The following is a 19,090-nucleotide window of genomic DNA, read 5'->3' as shown; positions in this document are numbered from 1 at the left end:
TTCCGGGGGATGGCGCATGCGTACAAGGATAGCACCGCCCCTTTCCCGGGCCTTCTGGGAAGTGTAGTTCCCAGGGGCGGCGCGCGGCTGTCTTCCTCTCCGGGTGAGGACTCCCTGAGCAGCGGGCCAAGCAGGTGCTGCCCGCGGGGCCGGGGCCCTGAAAATGTCTGTGCCCCGAAAGCTCAAGACGTTCAAGCTGCGGGCCTTGCACAGCCCGCAGAAGTTTGGGATAGCGGGGAGGAGCTGCCAGGAGGTGCTGCAGAAGGGGTGCCTCCACTTCCAGGTGCGCTGGGCAAGGGGCGGGAGCCTCCACTTCCAGGGGCGCGGGGCGGGCGAGGACGGCCCCGCGAGCTTGCCCGGAGGCTCTGGGTGGGATGGGACTGTTTGGCCGGTCATCTGTCACCATCAGCACCGGCGGAGCCACGTGTGACCCCGGCGGACCCCGTGTGACAGATGCCCCGGGAGGCGGGGACCCCAAACAGGACCTCGGTGGACCCCCGGGGGCGGCACCGTCTGGGTTCCCCACGTGAACTGCTTCGGGGGCCACGACAAAACCCTGCGATTCTGTGCTGACGCCTCCACTTCAGGGCAGGGGCCAGGTGGCAGAGCCTGGAAGGGCGCCGGGGTGCTGCAGAGTGGGTGGAATTGGAGTCTGCAGATTTCTGGGGGTTCTCGGACTTTGGGGGGCCCTCAGACTTCCCCCGGCCCAGAGGTGCCATCTGGCACCCAGCGTTAGCGAAGCCTCTGCCCTGCTCAGGCACTGACCCGCTTGGGAGAGATTTGGGAGAATCAGGTGCAGCGTCAGGGGTGTGTGTGTGTGTGGGGGGGGGGGCGGGGTGAGGGGGAGAGGGGGAGGGTCCAGGGAAAAGCCATTTCCTGCCATTGGTCCCTTGAGACCCGAAGAGGCACTTCCTCCTCCAGCTCCTCAGGGTGCAGAGTGCAGGCCTGTGGAGGGGTGGGGGCCTCTTCCCTCCCCTGACTGTGAGGGTCCTGACCTCTGGCTTGAGACTCGGGGACCGTTTCCAGGGCACACCTGCCAGCTCCCGACGAGCTAGGACGCAGCCATTTGTCCTCCGTGAGACTCGGGTTCCCCTCGTGTGGGATGAAGGGCTTGGGCTGGGAGGCCCTCCGGCCCTGCAGCATGAATGTGGCTCATTGGCCGTGGCTCTTGCTCTCGCTGACGTTGTTTCCATGGCTGGGCCTGGACCAGCGCTGGGGTGTGTACACGTGCGGTGGGGGTGACACAGGAGTTGCCCTAAAAATTCACAAAACCGACCAGTGTGGAGCAGCAGAGCGCCCACCTCCGCCAGGGAACGGCCCAAGGGTGGCGGCCATTCTGGACGGAGGCCGGCGTCATTTTCAGCGAGACGTCCTCCGAACCCGGGGGTCCTCAAACTACGGCCCGCGGGCCACATGCAAATACAAATACTGTATTTGTTCCCGTTTTTTTTTTGTTTGTTTTTTTTTTTTACTTCAAAATAAGATATGTGCAGTGTGCATTGGAATTTGTTCATAGTTTTTTTTTAAACTATAGTCTGGCCCTCCAACGGTCTGAGGGACAGTGAACTGGCCCCTGTTTAAAAAGTTTGAGGACCCCTGTCCTAACCAATCGGCGCCCGGGAAACCAGACCCACGCCAGGCCCGCGGTCCTGGCCCGTCGGGCCATGTGCCCTCACGGATGAGGGTGCGTTTGCTGGCTCTGGGGCAGCAGTCACGTGTCATGTGTGGGGACGGGTTTGGCTTGTAAGTGCTCTGAGCAGCAGCTGGAAAGGTCCATGTCGTGCCTCCCGCAGAGCCGGGACCACTCTGTCTTAGAACCACCTGCAGGAGGTGCCCTGGTTCCGACAGGCTGATTCTCTAGACCAGCCCTGGGCAAACTACGGCCTGTTTGAAATGAATAAAACTAAAAAAAAAAACACAAAGACCGTACCCTTTTATGTAATGATGTTTACTTTGAATTTATATTAGTTCACACAAACACTCCATCCATGCTTTTGTTCCGGCCCTCCGGTCCAGTTTAAGAACCCATTGTGGCCCTCGAGTCAAAAAGTTTGTCCACCCCTGCCCTAGACACACGTGTCTGCCTCTGGTGTGCACCCGCTGGCGTGCAGGCAGCGTGGTGAGCGTGGTTCTTGTTCCTCGTGAGGCTGCTGTGGGGAGCCCTCGTGCTGCTGTGTGGAGGGGGGCCTGCCTGAGGCCCTAAGCGAGCGTCCTGCCCTCCCCTCCCCTCTCCTCTCCGCTCCGCTCCTCCCAGGTGCCCGTGCCCGGCTCCCGCCTGTGCCTCTGGGAGGACGGCACGGAGCTGACTGCAGATGGCTTCTGGAGCGTCCCCGACAACGCGGAGCTGGTGCTGCTCACCAAGGGCCAGGCCTGGCAGGGCTGTGAGTGGCGGGGATCGTGGCGGGGATCGTGGCAGGGATCGTGGCGGGGAGCGTGGCGGGCCCTGGGCGCTGAGGGGAAGAGTCTGGGCGTGTTCCTCCAAGCAGGGTGTTCGAATAGTCCGTCCACGGGTGACAAGATGCATGATCATTAGCCATCGGGGACGTGCAGACTGAACCCAGGATGAGACTGCACCTTGCCTGCTAGCGGACAGGGACTGGGGAGGAGGGGGAGGAAGTGGCCCTCACGCTCTGCCCGTGGGACGTCAAACGGTGCAGCCGCGTGGGCCAGTCTGGTGGTTTCTGGAACCACAGACGCCCCCCAGGTGACCTGGCAGTGCTCCCCTAGGTGCGTATCCAAGAAAACGGAAAGCATCGGCCACACAAAGGGTTATGCCAGGGGTTCCCACCGTGGGTCATACGCCCACAGGGGGTCCCAGAATGAGTTATTAACAGTGATTTTTTTGCATTTCTTATGGTTCTAGGCACCTCATATAGTATATAAATATATGTTGTGACATACAAATTTCAGTTCTCTAGTATATATTCTGAAACTTTATTTGCTACTTTTTCATATCGCTTCATATTATTATTTTTTAAACAAATTCTGAGTGATTTCTTTCTCAGGACTTCAACTGTCCTTTTGTTCTTTTATTTTTCTCTTTCATGGATGCCATGTTCTTTGGAAGCTTGGTTAGACTAAGTTCATGGCCTTTTAGGCTTCCTCCACGTGACTAGGGGTTCACTTTTTAAAAAAATATATACTTTATTGATTTTTTTTACAGAGAGGAAGGGAGAGGGACAGAGAGTTAGAAACACCAATGAGAAACATCCATCAGCTGCCTCCTGCACACTCCCCACTGGGGATGTGCCCACAACCGAGGTACATGCCCTTGACCGGACTCGAACCTGGGACCCTTCGGTCTGCAGGCCGACGCTCTATCCCCTGAGCCAAACTGGTCAGGGCAGGGGTTCACTTTTTGTATAATAAGAATTCTATGTCACGGGGGGCGGGGGAGGGGGGACGGGGGGAGGGGTGGCCATCAGGATGTTAGAGATGCTTAGATGGGGCGTGGCCAAAGGAAGGCGGGGGGCCACTGGGTTATCCCCAGATGCGCACAGCAGCTTTATGCCTGATGGCCCGAAGGTGGAAACAGCTGTGTTCACTGCTTCCAACGGTGGGATGTTATTCTGCCGGGAAAGGAGTGAAGCCCCGACTCCAAACGTCACGTGGGAGGCGGTCAGCGCTGTGTCGGCCCAAGGCGGTGCCCAAGGACCGATGGCTCTTCTGTTTGTCCCCCTCCTGGTGGCAGACGTGAGTGACATCAGTCGCTTCCTCAGCGTGTTCCACAGGCCGCACGTGGGGGTCATCCAGGCCGCCCGGCAGCTGCTGTCCGACGAGCAGGCGCCGCTGCGGCAGAAGCTGCTGGCCGACCTGCTGCACACGGTCAGCGAGAACATCGCGGCTGAGACGAGGGCCGAGGACCCGCCCTGGTTCGAAGGTGCCTGGGAGTTGGGGCCTGGGGAGCTGGGCGTGGGAGGGTTCCCCAGAGCCGGACACCCTGGGAGGGGCCGGGTTCTACTTCAGTTCCCCAAACTAGGGGCTCCCCAAACTAGGGGCTCCCCAAACTAGGGGCTTGCAGCCTCCCTGATCATGGTGGGCTGGTCCCAGGCAGCCCGGGATGATGGTGAAGTACATATGACATGCAGCTCCCCATCCTAGCCATGGTAAGGGCGCAGCTCGGCCACTACATACATTCCCATTGCTGTGCAGCCCTCCCCATCATCAGCTCCAGAACTGTCCATCTTCCCACACTGCACCTCTGTCCCCACTAACCACTAACCGCCACCCGCTCCCCCGCCCCTGGCGCCCACCCTTCCTTCCTGTCTCTGTGGCCCTGACTCCTCCAGGGACCTCACTGAGGTGCAGTCAGACTACTTGCCTCTGCGACTGGCTGCTTTCCTGAGCCCCGCCCACGAGGTCCCTCCTGGCCGTAGTGGGTGAAACCTACCCCACTGTGTGGGGACCCCGTGTTCTTGATCCGTTCACCCGCCCATGGACGGACACCTGGGTGGCTTTGGACTAGCCCCGCCGTGGGCAAACTACGCCCGCCGGCCGGACCCGGCCCGTTCGGCTGTTCTATCGGCCCGCGGAGCCGAAAGAGCGGAGGTTCTCTTGCTCTCCCCTCCGCTCCTTCACCAGCAGCCGTGTTAACATGTATTAGTTCACACAAACACTCCATCCATGCTTTTGTTCCGGCCTCCGGTCCAGTTTAAGAACCCATTGTGGCCCTCGAGTCAAAAAGTTTGCCCACCCTTGGCCTAGCCTGTTGAGCAACCCTGAGATGCTAGCATCTTGAGAAGGTGGCACCAGGCAGGAGCCCTGGCCCGGGGTGGCAGCTGAGATCCCTTCGTGGACAAAGACCCCCCACACACGCCCGGCAGGACATTTCTCAGACGAAGCCCTGACCCCCACCTCCCGGCCCCCCTCCGCCCAGGACGGCATGGGCTGCAGGGTCCCCTACTTTCCTCTTCCCCCCCACACCCCCACCCCCGCCCAGGACGGCATGAATGCAGGGTCCCCTACCTTCCTCTTCCCCCCCATCCCCCCACCCCCGCCCAGGACGGCATGGACTACAGGGTCCCCTACTTTCCTCTTCCCCCCCACACCCCCACCCCCGCCCAGGACGGCATGAATGCAGGCCCTTGCCTGGCTCCCCCTGCAGGTCTGGAGTCCCGGTTTAGGAACAAGTGTGCCTACCTGAGGTTCAGCTGTGCGAGCAGGATCCGGACCTACCTGAGAGAGGTGGGCCCTGCACGGAGAGGGCGGGGGGACGCGGGGCTCCGCTGTGGGAGGTGAGGCCGCTCGGCTCGGGCTTCCTGGAGCTCCTGGGTCAGCGCTGGACCCCCAGCCCCGCAGTGCCTGGTGCTGCCTTTGCCTGGGGCAGCTCAGGAAGGGGCGCTGGTGCTGGGCACAGCCCGGAGCACCCCTGGGGCCAGTCTCCACCTGCGCTTGAGCAGGCGGTATGGCAGGCAGGTGGGGACGCAGCCTGATGGTAGCTCCTCGTCGGCCCTCTTCCCCTATGCCTCCTCCTGGGCAGCAGCGGCCAGTGCGGAGCCCAGGGGGGGGCAGGGTGTCCGGAGCCCGAGTTTGTGTCCGCTGCCTGAGATGTAGCTCCGTCTGTGGAGACTTCCCGGGTTGGACAGCGAGGGCCCGTCTGAACCCCGAGGGCTGTGGGCTGGGCTGGGCTCCCACTGCAGGCTTCGGCATCGCGCACCAGCAGCCACGTCCTTGCCGCCTCCAGGTGAGCTCGCACACGTCCGTGGTGGGCGCACAGGCTCGGGAGGAGTACGCGCGGGCCGTGGCCGCCATGGCCCAGAAGCTCAGGGCCGCGCAGTACAACGGCAGCTACTTCGACAGGGGCGCCAAGGCCGGCGGCCGGCTCTGCACGCCCGAAGGCTGGTTCTCCTGCCAGGTGAGTGGGTGTCCTTTCCCCAGGGCCACCAGGCCAGTGCTGAGCTGCCCTCCCAAGGAGGTGGGCGGGACAACGCCCTGGGCCTCTGGCCAGCAGGCCTTGGACCCCGAGCTGCTGAAAGGCTGCTGGGCCCACCCAGAGCGCCTGCTCCAGTCGCACGGGCCTGAGAACCTGCATATCTGACAAGTTCCGGTGGCGCTCCTGCTGGTCGGGGCCCCCCCGCTGTCACAGCTGCCGAGCAGAGCTCTCGCCAGCATCTGGGAGCACACCGTTCCTTTGGGGGGGCTGGGCCGAGGAGGGACATCAGGCGCCTCTGGGAAGCAAGTGTTGTGTCCCCCTGGGCAGCTTCCTCGGTGACAGCGCAGGGATGTCAGGGTCTGTGGCCACTGTGACGTCTCGGGCGCTGGGTAAGCCTGAGTCCCCGGCCGGGGGCGTCGGCCGGAGCCGGCACTCTGAGCTGCACAGGCAGACCCTGCAGGAGCCTCCCCACCACCCGAGGGATCCCCGGGCACAGCTTCCCCCGGTGCCACCCCTCGGAGGACAGCGGGGACTCCGTCCCACCACCGTCCTGGCCTTCACGTCTGTGGGGTGTCAGGTGTGGTCCGGCCTCAAGTGCCGATGACAGAGCTGGGCGGGGACTGAGCTGGCGCCTCCTGACCCGAGACCAGAGGGAACGGTTCCCTCCGTGGCGCTCACCTTGCTCTCTCTCGGCGCAGGGTCCTTTCGACATGGCCGACTGTGCGTCCAGACACTCCATCAACCCCTACGGCAGCCGGGAGAGCCGGGTCCTCTTCAGCACCTGGAACCTGGACCACATGTGAGTCCACGGGTCGGGGGCTTCCCAGTGTTTAAACAAATAGGCACCAGCCAGGGACACAGGCAAAGTTGCCATCATCAGGCCTTGCCAGGCAGCTGACCCGCAGCTGTGGCCACGCTCAGTGCGGCTCGGGGTCCAGTCAGTGAAGGGACATCCCTGAGTGCTCAACCCGCGACAGCGCCGAGCCTCCCGCCCTGGTGCTGCTCCTGGGAGGCGGCCGAGTGTGGTTTCCTCTGAAATCGTCATTTCCCAGTCACCTTCTCCTGTAAGCGGCCAAGCGCTGTTCCGCCTGAGCTGCCTGAGCCCGCGGTGCCAGAGCCTGTGGTGGACAGGCCGTGCCTCGGGGGCGCCAGCGGGCGTGACCGCCCTCCCGTCCCTTGCAGAATAGAGAAGAAGCGCACGGTGATCCCCGCGCTGGCGGAGGCGGTCGGCGCGCAGGCCGGCAGGCAGGTGGACTGGGAGTACTTCTACAGCCTGCTCTTCACCTGCGAGAACCTCAAGTTGGTGCACATCGCCTGCCACAAGAAGACCACCCACAGGCTCAGCTGTGACCCGCACAGGATCTACAGGCGCCAGGCCAAGCCCACGAGGAGGCGGGCTGTGCGCAAGCGCCCCTGACTCGGGCCGCGTCCTGGTGCCGTGCGGGATTTTAACTGGTGCTATTTTTCTGCCACTGCAATAGCTTCTGAAAAACACGCTTACAGAATCTCCCTAGATTTCTGCCTCAGCGCATTTCGGCATGTTTCCTGCGCCTGAGAGCTGCGGACACCGGGGCCTGGGGCCTGGTCGGCGGGTCAGGGACCGGAGTCCTCTGACTTGACCCACTCTGCTTGCTTTGTGGCACAGTTGCAACGGGAACAGTGTCATGGCCAAAGCCGCCAACCTTGCCTGAGGGACAGCTCTGCCGGGTCTCCACTCCCCAGACCGAAGCTCCATCCTCTGGACTCTTCCAAATGCTGGGATCGTGACCCTTTCGGGGTGAACTGCTCACACCCCACAAGGAGCACAAGGGTGCTCGCTGCTGTGCCGTTCCGGCCGGAAGCAGGCCGCCCACGGCCGTCAGAGGGGCGTGGCGATCGTGGCCCCGCGCTCAGCCATGAGATTGCGGGCTGCTAGGCCAAGCGGTCAGTGTTGATTTCACGGTTCAGCCTCACACACGTAGTGAGGCCCCGCCGTGCACAGCACGGGTGTTTGTGACTGGACACGGGAGCTGCCTGTTAAATGCACCGGCAAGTGGCCTAATGCTAAGGCCACGAGTATGTGTCACACACGTGCTAGTGTGAGGCAGCTCGTCTGTGACAGCAGTGATCCTGGGGACAGTGGGTGCGCCGGTTACAAGGACTGGTGTTCTAAACCGTGTTTTATGAGAGTCGGCCCTCGTGTCCGCCGGCTTTGTGTCGCAGCTGGAATCCTCGGGTGCAGAGAGCCGACTGCATGCACTGCTCTTCCTCGTTCCATATCAGGGCCTGAGCATCCTCAGATTTTTGGTGTTGGGGTGGGGTTCTGGAACCAGCCTCCCGCGGGTACCGAGGAACGCTTGTACTTGAAGTTTTTAAAATGAGCATTTATTTCAGAATTTTTAAAATTTAGTTTTTTACCTTTTGTAACATTTGAATTTTCACATTCGTTGTAGAACCAGGAAAAGCAGTAAAGGTTTTTCACAAATAGATGTGTCAGAAACGTTTGCACTGACAATGATGGAAATGAGGATAAAAAATGGGGTCAGTGACTTTCAAAAACCTGACCCAAATCGTCCCGTTCTCCTACTGGAATGCGGGAGCGCCGTGGCCTGAGCCAGGCCTGCGGGGGACGAGCAATCTCATCTCACGGAGCTCACCTGTCTGTCAGGCAGTGCGGCAGGGCCCTGTGTCCCCTCCGGCCTGTGCCTGGAGGGAAGGTGGGGGGCTGCCAAGGTCCTTGCTCTGTGAGGGCGGGTTTTGGGGGTGGCGGTTCCATTTCCAGCCACAGAAGTGGGGGTTTCCTGCATGTCCGTGTGAGAGCCTTCTTGGTGGCGGGCGGTCTTAGAAGAGGTGTTCGGATGCTCTCCTGAGACACAGCATGGGTGACCCTGCCGCCCGCCTGGCTGTGGACACAGGGCCGCGTCCCTACCGCAGCGGGCTCCGTGTGTGACTGTGTATCACTCTGCAGACCAGTCTCAGAGCCTTTCCTTCCACTGGCAAGAATGCATCACAAGATGCTCCTCATGGCCAGGCGCCTAGGAGGTGTCGTCTTTGAGGAGGGGGGGGCAGGGGGCAGCTGTGCCTGGTAACTGCTCCACCACGGAGGCCAGCTCGGAGAGCGCAGAGGAACACACTACTGGTTTAGGTAAAAGGTTAGACGCCAACAGCTCAGGAAGAGGTGCACAGGGCCAGGTAGGCGGGACCCGGCGGAGCTTCCGGCCCAGGCCCACCAGGCTCTCCGCGTATTCACCCATCAGCAGGAAGGTCTCCGAGAGACCAGCGAGCTGTGCGGTCCTCCGGTTTCAGTGTGGCTTCATCACAGTCCCGACCGGCCACGTCCTTGGCCACTGGAGACAGATCAACCTCCAGGCTCTCCTCTCCCCGGAGGCCCCAACCTTGGGGCCCAAAGCCAGCTGGTTAACATGGCATCAACCAGTAAGGAAACTGCAGAGCTGCGAGCAGAGCCCAGGATAAAGCTCTTATAAACCACAGGATAGGAGTGCCCACCACAGGTGAGGAAAGTGCTGCTCACCCGCCTTAACCCCCCCCTCCGCCCCCCCGCCCCAGGAGCCTCAGGCCGCAGCGGCCGGTTAGGGGGTTGGCTGGGTGAAGACGCTGACCTGGACTTCAGGGCCAGGCAGGGCAGGACCCGCTTTGTCCCAAACACTTTAGAAAGGTGCACAGCTTCAGGGACACCGACTTCTTTAAAATATTTTCAAAATATATTTTATTCTTTGCATATAACTCCTGCAAAAAGTCCATGGTCAACTTCAGCCTCACACACAGACAGGCGTTCTCGGAACCGCCCGAATCAGCCCGCGGAGGGTCAGCCCGTGAGGGGAGAGGCTGGCACATCACAGCTAACACTTACGGAGCATTTCCTTTGCAAACCTCTCCTCACCCCGGCCCACGGCCGCCTCAAACCATCCTCACGTCGGTACGGACGCAGACCAGACGCCTCGTGCAAGCAGCAGCAGCTTCCTCCCGCCAGGACGCCGGCTCCCAGCGGAGCCCCCGGAAGTCGGCGTAAGGACACATCCTCCCGAGGATCAGCTTCCTAAGTCCCGTAACCTTAACCTGTCAGCTGTAACCGCATCGATACGCAAGGCAGTCACCGCGTGTACTTTATTCCTACATTTCGGCGTCCTCCTCGTCGTCGTCATCTTTGGCTCTGAAATGCATCTTCCGGAACTCCCGTCTGCTCACAGAAGGACAAGACGAAGATGCCGGTGGGAGGTCCTAGGGGGAGAGAACACGCCCTCGTCAGTCACCCACCCTCTGCCTCAGCGCCTGCGGGGGCCACAGCGCAGCCCCCCTGCAGACAGAGGGACCACTCGGCCCACAGGGAGGAAAGGCAGGAAACGAGCCCAGGGCACATGGCCCGACCCACCCCCGGCGCAGGCCCTGCGGGGACGCCGCCCAGCAGCCATGCTCCCCATGGGGGGGCCAGGGGGGGCGTGCCCAGTGAGGAGCTGCCATCATCTGGGCTGAAAGATGACGGTGCACCTGCTACTGCGCTGAAGCAGTCCTCACACGCAGCCCCCGGAGCCCCCCGGAGGGGAGACGGCACCCCTCACCTGCATGAGCTCCACGTTCCCGAAGAACCGGCTCACGGGCATGGGCTGGTTGCTGTCGTCATCCAGGAAGGCGCTGCCGTCCATCTGCAGCACGGAGCTGCCCCCCGCGGTGGAGCTGCTGTCCGACTCCCCGCCGGGGAGGGCGCGGGGCAGGCCGTCCGCAGTCCTGGCCGAGCACGCGTCACTCACCACTCGGCCGTGACCGAAGGGAAGGCCTGTGGTCCCCCGTGGCGCGGAGATGCTGGCTGCCTCTCCCGGGGGGGACGGGCCGTCTCCCTCCAGCGCCAGGGGCTCATGTCCACCAGGGCTCCCCGGCGGCGCTTGGGGCGGGGCCGCACTCTCGCTCTTAGGGACCGGTTTCTGTGATTCTGACTTCACAAGCTGACCTCGGTCACACTTGAACTTCTTGGAAGTTCGCCTGTCCGTGGCTTTGTGTGAGGAAGTCTGTTGAGGAAGAAAAATGCCGGGAAAGCAGGCCCGTCTAGGACTATGAAGCGGACGGCAAACAAAACAGTCCCACCCCCGCGGCCCCTTCCTCACACCTCAACCGGGACGAGCTGAAGCCCCGCTGCTACGGCCGGGCCGGGGCCAGGTCACTGCCGCCACCTAAGGGACAGCGGGAAGAAGCTAGACCCCAACCCGCTCCCGCACGCCGTGTGCTCCAGGCTGCCCACTGCCGAGGCAAGTTCAGACGCCCGCCCTGACGGACTACAGACTTGCAGCCAGAGAATCCAGTTTCCGTTCGTTTCTGCTGGAGTGTGAGCAGCTGAGGGCAGGGACGGGGAGGTGCTCTGCAGCTCATACGTGGCTCCAGCCTGGCTTCCATGAGCCACACGGGGCACCGAGTCCCAGCCGGTGCCGCCGCACTGCACGGAACACGGACACGCTGGGTCCTCTCCCCAGCCCATGCTGCCTTTCTCTCGAAGCCTTAGGGGTGGACAGGAGGGTGCTATGCCACCATCACTCCAAAGGCTGCACTGAGCCCTGGCTGGTGTGCTCAGTGGTTAGAGCCTCGGCCTGCACACCGGAGTCGCCAGTTCGATTCCTGGTCAAGAGCAAGTACCTGGGTTGCAGGTCCGACCCCCGCTCCCACCCCACTGGGGGGGCGTGCAGGAGGCAACAGGCCAATGTGTCTCACATCATTGTTTCTGTTTCTCTCCCCTCCCCTCCATTCTCTCTGAAATCAATGGGAAAAAATCCTCACTCCTTGGTGAGGATTAAAAAAAAAAAGGCCGCATCAAAGGTGACAGGACCCGAGCCAGGCCTGCTAACGGACAGACACTCCCTGGACCACCCAACCTCCTGTTCCGGTCCCCAGTCAGCACACCGCAGAACGCACGCTGTGTAGACACAGCGGACACCCGAGCCCTGGCCCCTGTGTCTCCCTGGCGGAGGCTCACCTGACATGCTGTCCTGCTGGACGGGGCAGTTCTGCCTTCCTGGGCAGAGGTCAACTTGGCTGAGCAACTCCGGGCTCTCAGACGCTCTGAAGACCGCACTGCCCCTGTGAGCTGGACGGAGGCAAGGCTGTCAGAGGCCGTGCCCTGAAATGTGGGCGCGGAGGGGCTTCCTAACCAGGGAGGACACCGGACACGGCCCCCCACTTTCCATGGTTATGGAAGGACACGGGACATGGTCCCCCACTTTCCATGATTATGGAAGGACACTTGACATAGCCCCCCCCCCACTTCCCATCGTGTGGAAGGACACTGGACACGGCCCCCCACTTTCCGTCGTGTGGAAGGACACTGGTGGCCTGAGTATGGGAATCCAAACAATTCTGGGTTTAAGATGCCAGACCTCCTCTCCCACTGTCTCGGGAGCTTGGGGCGACTTGCCCTGTCACCTGTCTCTAGGAAGCTCCCTTCGTAAGGTAACTGTCCTGAAGCAGCACAGCCTTCCTCAGAAGCTTCCATGTGTGCCGGTTCTGGGTGAAAGGCAACACGAACAAGCCCCCCAACAGTAAGAAACGGGTCGCCTCCTATTTACTCTGGGTGCTAAAGACGCCTTCTAATGACAAGGACGGTTAGTTAAGATGAAAACTTGGAAGAATGGTATTAGGAGCGGGGGTAGGCCTTGGCACAGGGAGTCCTGTGTGTGCTGCCTCAGCTGCCCCGACGTCACACCACCGCGCACGCCGGTCCGCAGGCAGCTCGCCTTGGACAGCGCTGCTCACCGGGCGGCTGGCTTCCCTGGAGGTGCAGCAGCTCTTCCTGTGAGTCCCCTTTCCTGGCCCAGACGCGCAGGAACTGATGGGAGCGAGTAAGAAAGAGAAGGAGCACCCCAGGGACACCGGGTGACAGGCCTGAAGCTGTCCTCACCTCACGCCCTGGGGCTGGGAACCCACAGGGCAGATGAAAGGCCACACAGAGGGAAAGAGATCAAAGAGGAAGAAGGTGGCTTAGAAACTCACAGGAGCATCTCATCCATCCCGCCCAGGCTCCTGCCACGCCCCTCCCCGAGCCCCAGCTCCCCTGGCTGCTGCCACGCCCCTCCCTGAGCCCCAGCTCCCCTGGCTGCTGCCACGCCCCGCCCCGAGCCCCAGCTCCCCTGGCTGCTGCCATGCCCCGCCCTGAGCCCCAGCTCCCCTGGCTGCTGCCACGCCCCTCCCTGAGCCCCAGCTCCCCTGGCTGCTGCCACGCCCCTCCCCGAGCCCTCAGCTCCTGGGGCAGGGGCCTCACACTGAGGCCTGTCCCTGTCCCGGCTAAATGGAGCCCTGGCTCAGATGTGGCCTGGGGGACAGGCAGCATCCAAGCAGAGCTCTTCATCTCTTCCCAGAGGAGCTGACTTCAGTGCCGCACAGTGGCAGCCGGGGTCCTGGAGCAGCTCCTCGCAGGGGGGCCCCCTGGGACCCGAACAAAATCAGGCACTTGCTTAGAAGCTATTCCCTCAGAGAAGCCAGAATGTGACTGGATTAGTGTTTGGAGCAATTTATGCCCCAGGTCACAGCTGAAAACAACTGAGCAATCAGCCGGTTTACCAGCTGGGTGTGGTCAGAGGAAGGCAGTCCAGAAGCAGTCATCTGGGGTGACTGGGTAACCCAGTGCTGCTCTGTGGGAGGGAACAGACTCTCCCAGAACAACCCACCACGTCACTGAACTAACAGCACACCAGCACCAGCAAGCTGGGCGATCAGCACGCGAATAGCGACAAGATGGTACCTAACATATCCAGTCTCAACAAAAGGTATGGCATGTAGGGAAACAAGAAAGCAGATCCGGGCCCTGGAATAAAAGCGGACAGCACTGCCTGTGAGAGGGCCCAGGTCTTGCATTTACCAGAAAAGACTTTAAAGTAGCCGTTATAAACATGTGAGAAAGAGACGAGACCGTGAGTTAAAAAGTAAAGGAAGATCTGATGATAATGTTTCATCAAATACAAAATATCAATAAAAAGACAGAAATTATAAAAACGAACCACATGGAAGTCCTGTAGTTGAAAAGTATGACTAAAATGAAACCTTCACTAGAGGGCTCAACAGCGGGATGAACTGGCAGAATAATAAGCAAACGGGACGACTGCCTGATAGGTGTGCAGCCCTGAGAGACAAACGAATGCAGGATCTTAGAGGAACGCTGGGCACACAGCACACGTGTCATGGGAGTCCCACCAGGACAGAGGAGCAGGAGGCGAGTCAGAGGAAGGATGGCTGGAAACTCCCCAGAAGACTGAAGATCGCCACCTGCACATCAGGCGTCTCCAAGAACCGAGTTCCGAGTAGGACAGAGGTAAAGAGCCACAGACATCACCGTGAGAAAGCCGAGAGCCACAGACAAGGAGACATCTGACGCAGCAAGAGGAAAATGACCCGGGCTTACGAGGGCACCAGCTGCTGACTCACCAGCAGAGGCCTGGAGGCCACAGCACGGCGGGTACATTCAAACGTACTCACAGTTCTCAGCCAAGATCCCACAATCCAGCAAAGCTCTTCTTCAAAAATGAAGGCAAAATAGACGCTGTCAGATAAACAAGCACCGAGAGGACTTGCCGCCAGCACACCCACCGTACAGGAAACACTCGCTTCAGGTGGAAAGGAAGCGATCCCGGATGGCAATCCAAATCAAGGGAAAAGAAAGCCCCCGTGAGTGCACCTGTGTCCTAAGTGAACAGCAGTCCTTCTCTTACCCGACTTAAAAAGCAGTCACACAGAATAACATGCACACAACATATACAGAAACGTGCCATTCTAGCTAATAAAGCGGGAGCATGCAAATTGACCGTTACACCACAACAAGATGGCTGCACCCACAGCAGAGGCAGGGATCCCGTAACGAGCCTTAACGAGCAATCAGCAGGGACCTGAGGCTGTGCCCCCCGACCTGGTGGAGCTTGACAGGGAACCTCGGCCGCATCCCTGCCCCGGCACCAGGCTGGGGGACCTCAGGCCGTGGCCCCTGCCAGGCAGGGCTTGACCGGGGTGGGGCTGGCCGGGTCTGAATCTAGCCCAATGGGGGTGGGGCTGGCTGGGTCTCGAGCAATTTCAAGGAGCACGTGGGTGGGTGGGGACTTGACTCTGGTTCCCATGGTGTGCCCCAGACTCTGACAGGAGGAAGGTTTTCATATACATTTTACTAATTTTCTTTCATCTCTGACACTTCTACTCTAGAGAAAGGGCAAATAGCAATATTAAAATATTTCCTCTAATTCCTTTTTTAATTTTTATATTTTTATTGATTTCAGAGAGGAAGGAAGAGGGAGACAGAAACATCCATGATGAGAGAGAATTATGGATTGGCTGCCTCCTGCACGTCCCCCATTGGGGATCGAGCCCACAAGCCAGGCAATGTGCCCTTGACCGGAATCGAACCTGGGACCCCCCAGTTCGCAGGCCAATGCTCTATCCACTGAGCCAAACCGGGCAGGACATTAATTCCCTTTAATTAATGTGCATGAATTTTGTGCACCGGTCACTAGTTTGCAATAACAGCATAAAGGAGGTGAGTGGGAGCAAGGCTGTACTGGGCTAAGAAAATGGCTACCAATGGAAAAGCAGGCATGGCATCACACTACTGCGCTTGTAACAAGAAATGTAATATTCATAACAGCACACCATGAAAGCGGGTAGAGAAGACAGAGCCATCCTGGCCTAGCATTTCTGCATGTGTGGAATGAAGCGGGTACAAATCTGAAGTGGATTCTGCTGTTACGAAGGACACATTAAACCTACAGAGGCCACTGGAAAAGAAACTTTTAAACCAGGGGGAAAAATCATTACTGTTATATTAAAAAACACCCACTCTGCCCTGCCGGTGCGGCTCCATGGTTGAGTATCAACCTACGAACCAGGAAGTCACGCTTCCATTCCTGTCAGGGCACGTGGGGGTTTGCGGGCTCCATCCCCAGTGGGGGCGGGCGTGCAGGAGGCAGCTGATCCATGATTCTCTCTCATCATTGATGTTTCTCTCTCTCTCTCCCTTCCTCTCTCTTAAATCAATAAAAACATTTTTCTTAATTTTAATAAAAAGCATTCACTTTAACCCATTTAAATGAGGAACAGAACAAAACAGAGACCACATAACGGGAGCAAAAGGAAAACGGCATAGGTGTGTGCACCCAACTATACCAGTAACGTTACATGTGAGCTGCTGCACAACGTAATCAGGAGCAGACAGGTCAGCCTGGGACCCACCACCGCTGCCCGCAAGACCCAACCACATGCCGCCTGCAGGGGGACCTCAGGCTCGAAGGCGCTCGGGGTAAAAGGAGTTGGGATTCGCTCCTGAGCAAACCCGGTTGAGGCAAACCCGGAGAGCCCAGGTGCAGCGCCCCCTCCGCCGGAGGCCCCCCCAGTCGGGTCCCCCGGGGTCAGAGGTGACTTGTGTCCCAGCCCCTTGCCTCAGTTCACACACTGCGCCCATCACCAAGTGCCAGGAACCGGGCATCTTCAGTCCTCACCCCTCTCCGGGTGGATTCCACGTCACCCCACTTTGCACAGGGGATAACTAGGGCCAAGCTGAAGGTCACCCAGGCTTGAGTCGTGGCAACAGAAAAACACGAACCCCTGGCGTGGCAGCACCGGAAACGCCCGGGGTTCAGACCCGTTTGGGAGAGGGAGCTCTGGTCCCCATTCTGGGATGTAGCCTGCAAGGCCCCTTCCGGGAGGCGTGGCCTTCGGAGGCGTGGCCTGAGAATCCCCTCCCAGAGGAGGCGTGGCCTGCGAGCCCCTTCCCTTCCTCACGTCTGCGAGGAGGCGTGGCGTGCGAAGCCCTCCAGGAGGCGTGGCCTGCGAGCCCCTTCCCTTCCTCACGTCTGCGAGGAGGCGTGGCGTGCGAAGCCCTCCAGGAGGCGTGGCCTGGGAGCCTCCTTGACCTGGGAACGTGGCCTGAGCGCTCACGGAGGACCAGGCCCAAGTAGAGGTCCCCGCCCCCCCGAGCCCGAGACGTCCCTCCTCAGCTTCCAGGCCACCAGCGGCCGGCGCCCTCGCCTCGGTCCCCGCCGCACCGACCCAGCTCCCGCCCGGCCGCGGCCCCTCACCTTCCGGCTCCTCATGAGTGTGAGAGGCGCTCGGCACCGCCAAGTCCCTGGCTCCTGCCTAACGCTTCCCAGCGCCGCGGCACCCTCCAGCCCTCGGCCCGCGCGGCGTCGTCTGACGTCACCAGAGGGCTGGCCAATCACAGCCGGGGGCCCTCCGGCACGTGACCCAACAAAATTGGCGCCTCGCGGAGCTGGCGGTGGCGGCCGTGATTGTGACGGCACTTCCGTCGCTGCTGTGCGCCGCCATCTAAGAGGGGCGCGGCCCTGCTGGTGAGGGCGCCTCCCTGCGGCCCCGGGCCACGTGTCGGGAGGGGCGTGGGGGTGGCCGCGGGGGCCTCGGGCCGCTTCCTGCGAGCTGTGCCGCAGCCCGTCCGGCCGAGGCCGCTTCCCGTCGGTGGGGCGGCGGCCCAGAGGTCCCGCACCTCCCGCGGGTGGAACGTGGCCGGAGGCTCCGCGCCCTGGGCCGGGCTGCACCCGCGCTGCAGGCGGGCGAGGTGCTGGGGGGCCGTGCGGGGTGTCGGTGGGGCCGGCCCAGGACCCGCGTGGTTGCCGGAGCGAACGCAGCCGCCGGCCGCCCGTTGCTTAGCCTTTGGGGGAAGGACTGCAGCGGCCCCTCCGCCACTGACCCCCATCCCGCCCGGTGTCCACCTAACAGCCTCCCCGCCCGCGGGCCAGGAGGTCTCGCTTAGGTTCCGGGGCTGCGGGCTCCATCCTCAGCAGGGGGCGTGCAGGAGGCAGCCAATCGGTTCTCACTGATGCTTCTCTCTCCCCTCCTCTCTGAAATCGATAAGAATATATTAAAAAACAAAAGGCCTTTCAAAGCCAAGGAGAACCAGCATTGATATGCGATCAAAGAATGGCATTTGGGGAACGCGGACTCGGTGTGCGGCTCCGCTTGTGCGAGAGGGAGGGGGGCCATCGCATCTATGGGGCGGGGGAGGCGTTTCCACGTGCAGGTCAGCTGACAAGCGATGCTAACTGCGTGTTTAAAATCAATACAATTTCGTTGGTTTCACAGAGGAAGGGAGAGGGAGAGAGGGAAACATCCATGATGAGAGTCATGGACCAGCCGCCTCCTGCACGCCCCCCACTGGGGATGGAGCCCAGGACCCAGGCCTGTGCCCCTGGGAATCCAACCCTGACCTCCTGGTTCACAGGTCGGCGCACAACCACTGAGCCAGGCTGGTTGTAGACAAGGTTTTAACTCTCAGCCCTGTAGCCATCAGCCCCTTGGTCATAATGTCTGTGTTGTCGCCCTCTTTGCACGCAGTTCTCTGGGACACGAGCTTAAGCCCCGTCCAGAGGTTATTTTGCTCCATTTTAACATCCCAAAGGCTTGAGGCACAAGATGTGCAAGGCAGTTTTTCCATCTTTAAAGAGGCTCCGTTTGTATTGTGTTTTAGAGGAGGGGACCTAACCCCTTCACCCCCATCCCTCCCGTCGCCCCTCCTGTCCGTCAGGGAGGCCGAGCCACGCGGCCCCCTTTCCACAGCCCCTGGCGAGGTGCTGGCTCCTGTCAGCCCAGGGTCAGCGTTTGACATTTTACAAAGGCGCCGTCCAGCCTTGCCCTCAAACACCCCCGGCCCCAGCTCCAGCTCCTGGGCTCTGGGACGTGCCTCCGAAAAGGGCACAGCGGGCTCCAGGGCCCATCCAGGCTGCGGGACCCCCAGCCCTGACTGAGCGCAGAAGGCTGGCTGCTGCTCCTGGAACCAGCCGTGCTTTGCCAACAACAGAGCCTGGGCTGCCCTTCCTTCTGTTTTCTCTTCCAGTGAGAACATTTAAATCAGGCGTTTTGTCAGAAGCATCAGCTTTTCCAGTTAAAGCTGTGAAGCTGCTGGAGGGCCCCTCTGCATCGTTTCCCTGGGAGGCAGGCGAGGCGAGGCTCGACTCACATCCTCCCCGGGAAGCTTGAATGTTCGCTGCTCGCGGGGCATGACTCCCTCAGAGCCCGCGAATATCGCTGAGGCCTCTTCAGGGCAGAGCAAGTGAGGGCAGCTGAGGACCCGCCAGCTCTTCCCCCTGCAGAGAACCTGCAATTAGACGGCACATGGGTCGCTCTTGGCAGTGAGTGAGGGCACATGCAGTCGTCCTGTGTACACATGCATGCACACGTGCGCGTGTGCGCACACACAGAGGCATGACGTGTATACACCTCCCCCCGCACGCACACACATGCACATGGACACAC

At 60.7% G+C, this 19,090-nt stretch overlaps 2 protein-coding genes across 3 annotated transcripts; one reads left to right on the top strand and one right to left on the bottom strand.

Moving 5' to 3' along the window:
• The first annotated feature begins 68 nt into the window (after positions 1–68).
• DFFB (DNA fragmentation factor subunit beta) lies at positions 69–8,338 on the top strand. Of its 2 annotated transcripts, XM_059691502.1 has the most exons (7): positions 69–283; positions 2,255–2,381; positions 3,692–3,880; positions 5,105–5,184; positions 5,684–5,854; positions 6,571–6,671; positions 7,055–8,338. In XM_059691502.1, the coding sequence occupies exons 1-7, from the start codon at positions 164–166 to the stop codon at positions 7,287–7,289; spliced, it is 1,023 nt and encodes a 340-aa protein (XP_059547485.1). In that variant the 5' UTR covers positions 69–163; the 3' UTR covers positions 7,290–8,338. The 2 variants fall into 2 exon arrangements, with proteins under 2 accessions (XP_059547485.1, XP_059547486.1); XM_059691503.1 differs by lacking the exon at positions 5,105–5,184.
• A 1,223-nt stretch (positions 8,339–9,561) lies between these two features.
• On the bottom strand, positions 9,562–17,055 carry C3H1orf174 (chromosome 3 C1orf174 homolog). Its single transcript, XM_059691506.1, has 4 exons — positions 16,903–17,055; positions 11,829–11,939; positions 10,429–10,872; positions 9,562–10,090 (listed from the first exon to the last, which is right to left on the bottom strand). The coding sequence occupies exons 1-4, from the start codon at positions 16,915–16,917 to the stop codon at positions 9,983–9,985; spliced, it is 678 nt and encodes a 225-aa protein (XP_059547489.1). The 5' UTR covers positions 16,918–17,055; the 3' UTR covers positions 9,562–9,982.
• Positions 17,056–19,090: the final 2,035 nt, after the last annotated feature.

This window comes from Myotis daubentonii, chromosome 3, assembly GCF_963259705.1.
Source record: "Myotis daubentonii chromosome 3, mMyoDau2.1, whole genome shotgun sequence".
Classification (NCBI taxonomy): Eukaryota; Metazoa; Chordata; class Mammalia; order Chiroptera; family Vespertilionidae; genus Myotis; species Myotis daubentonii.
The sequence above is the reverse complement of the archived record's forward strand: the minus strand, read 5'-3'. Positions and strand labels throughout refer to the sequence as shown.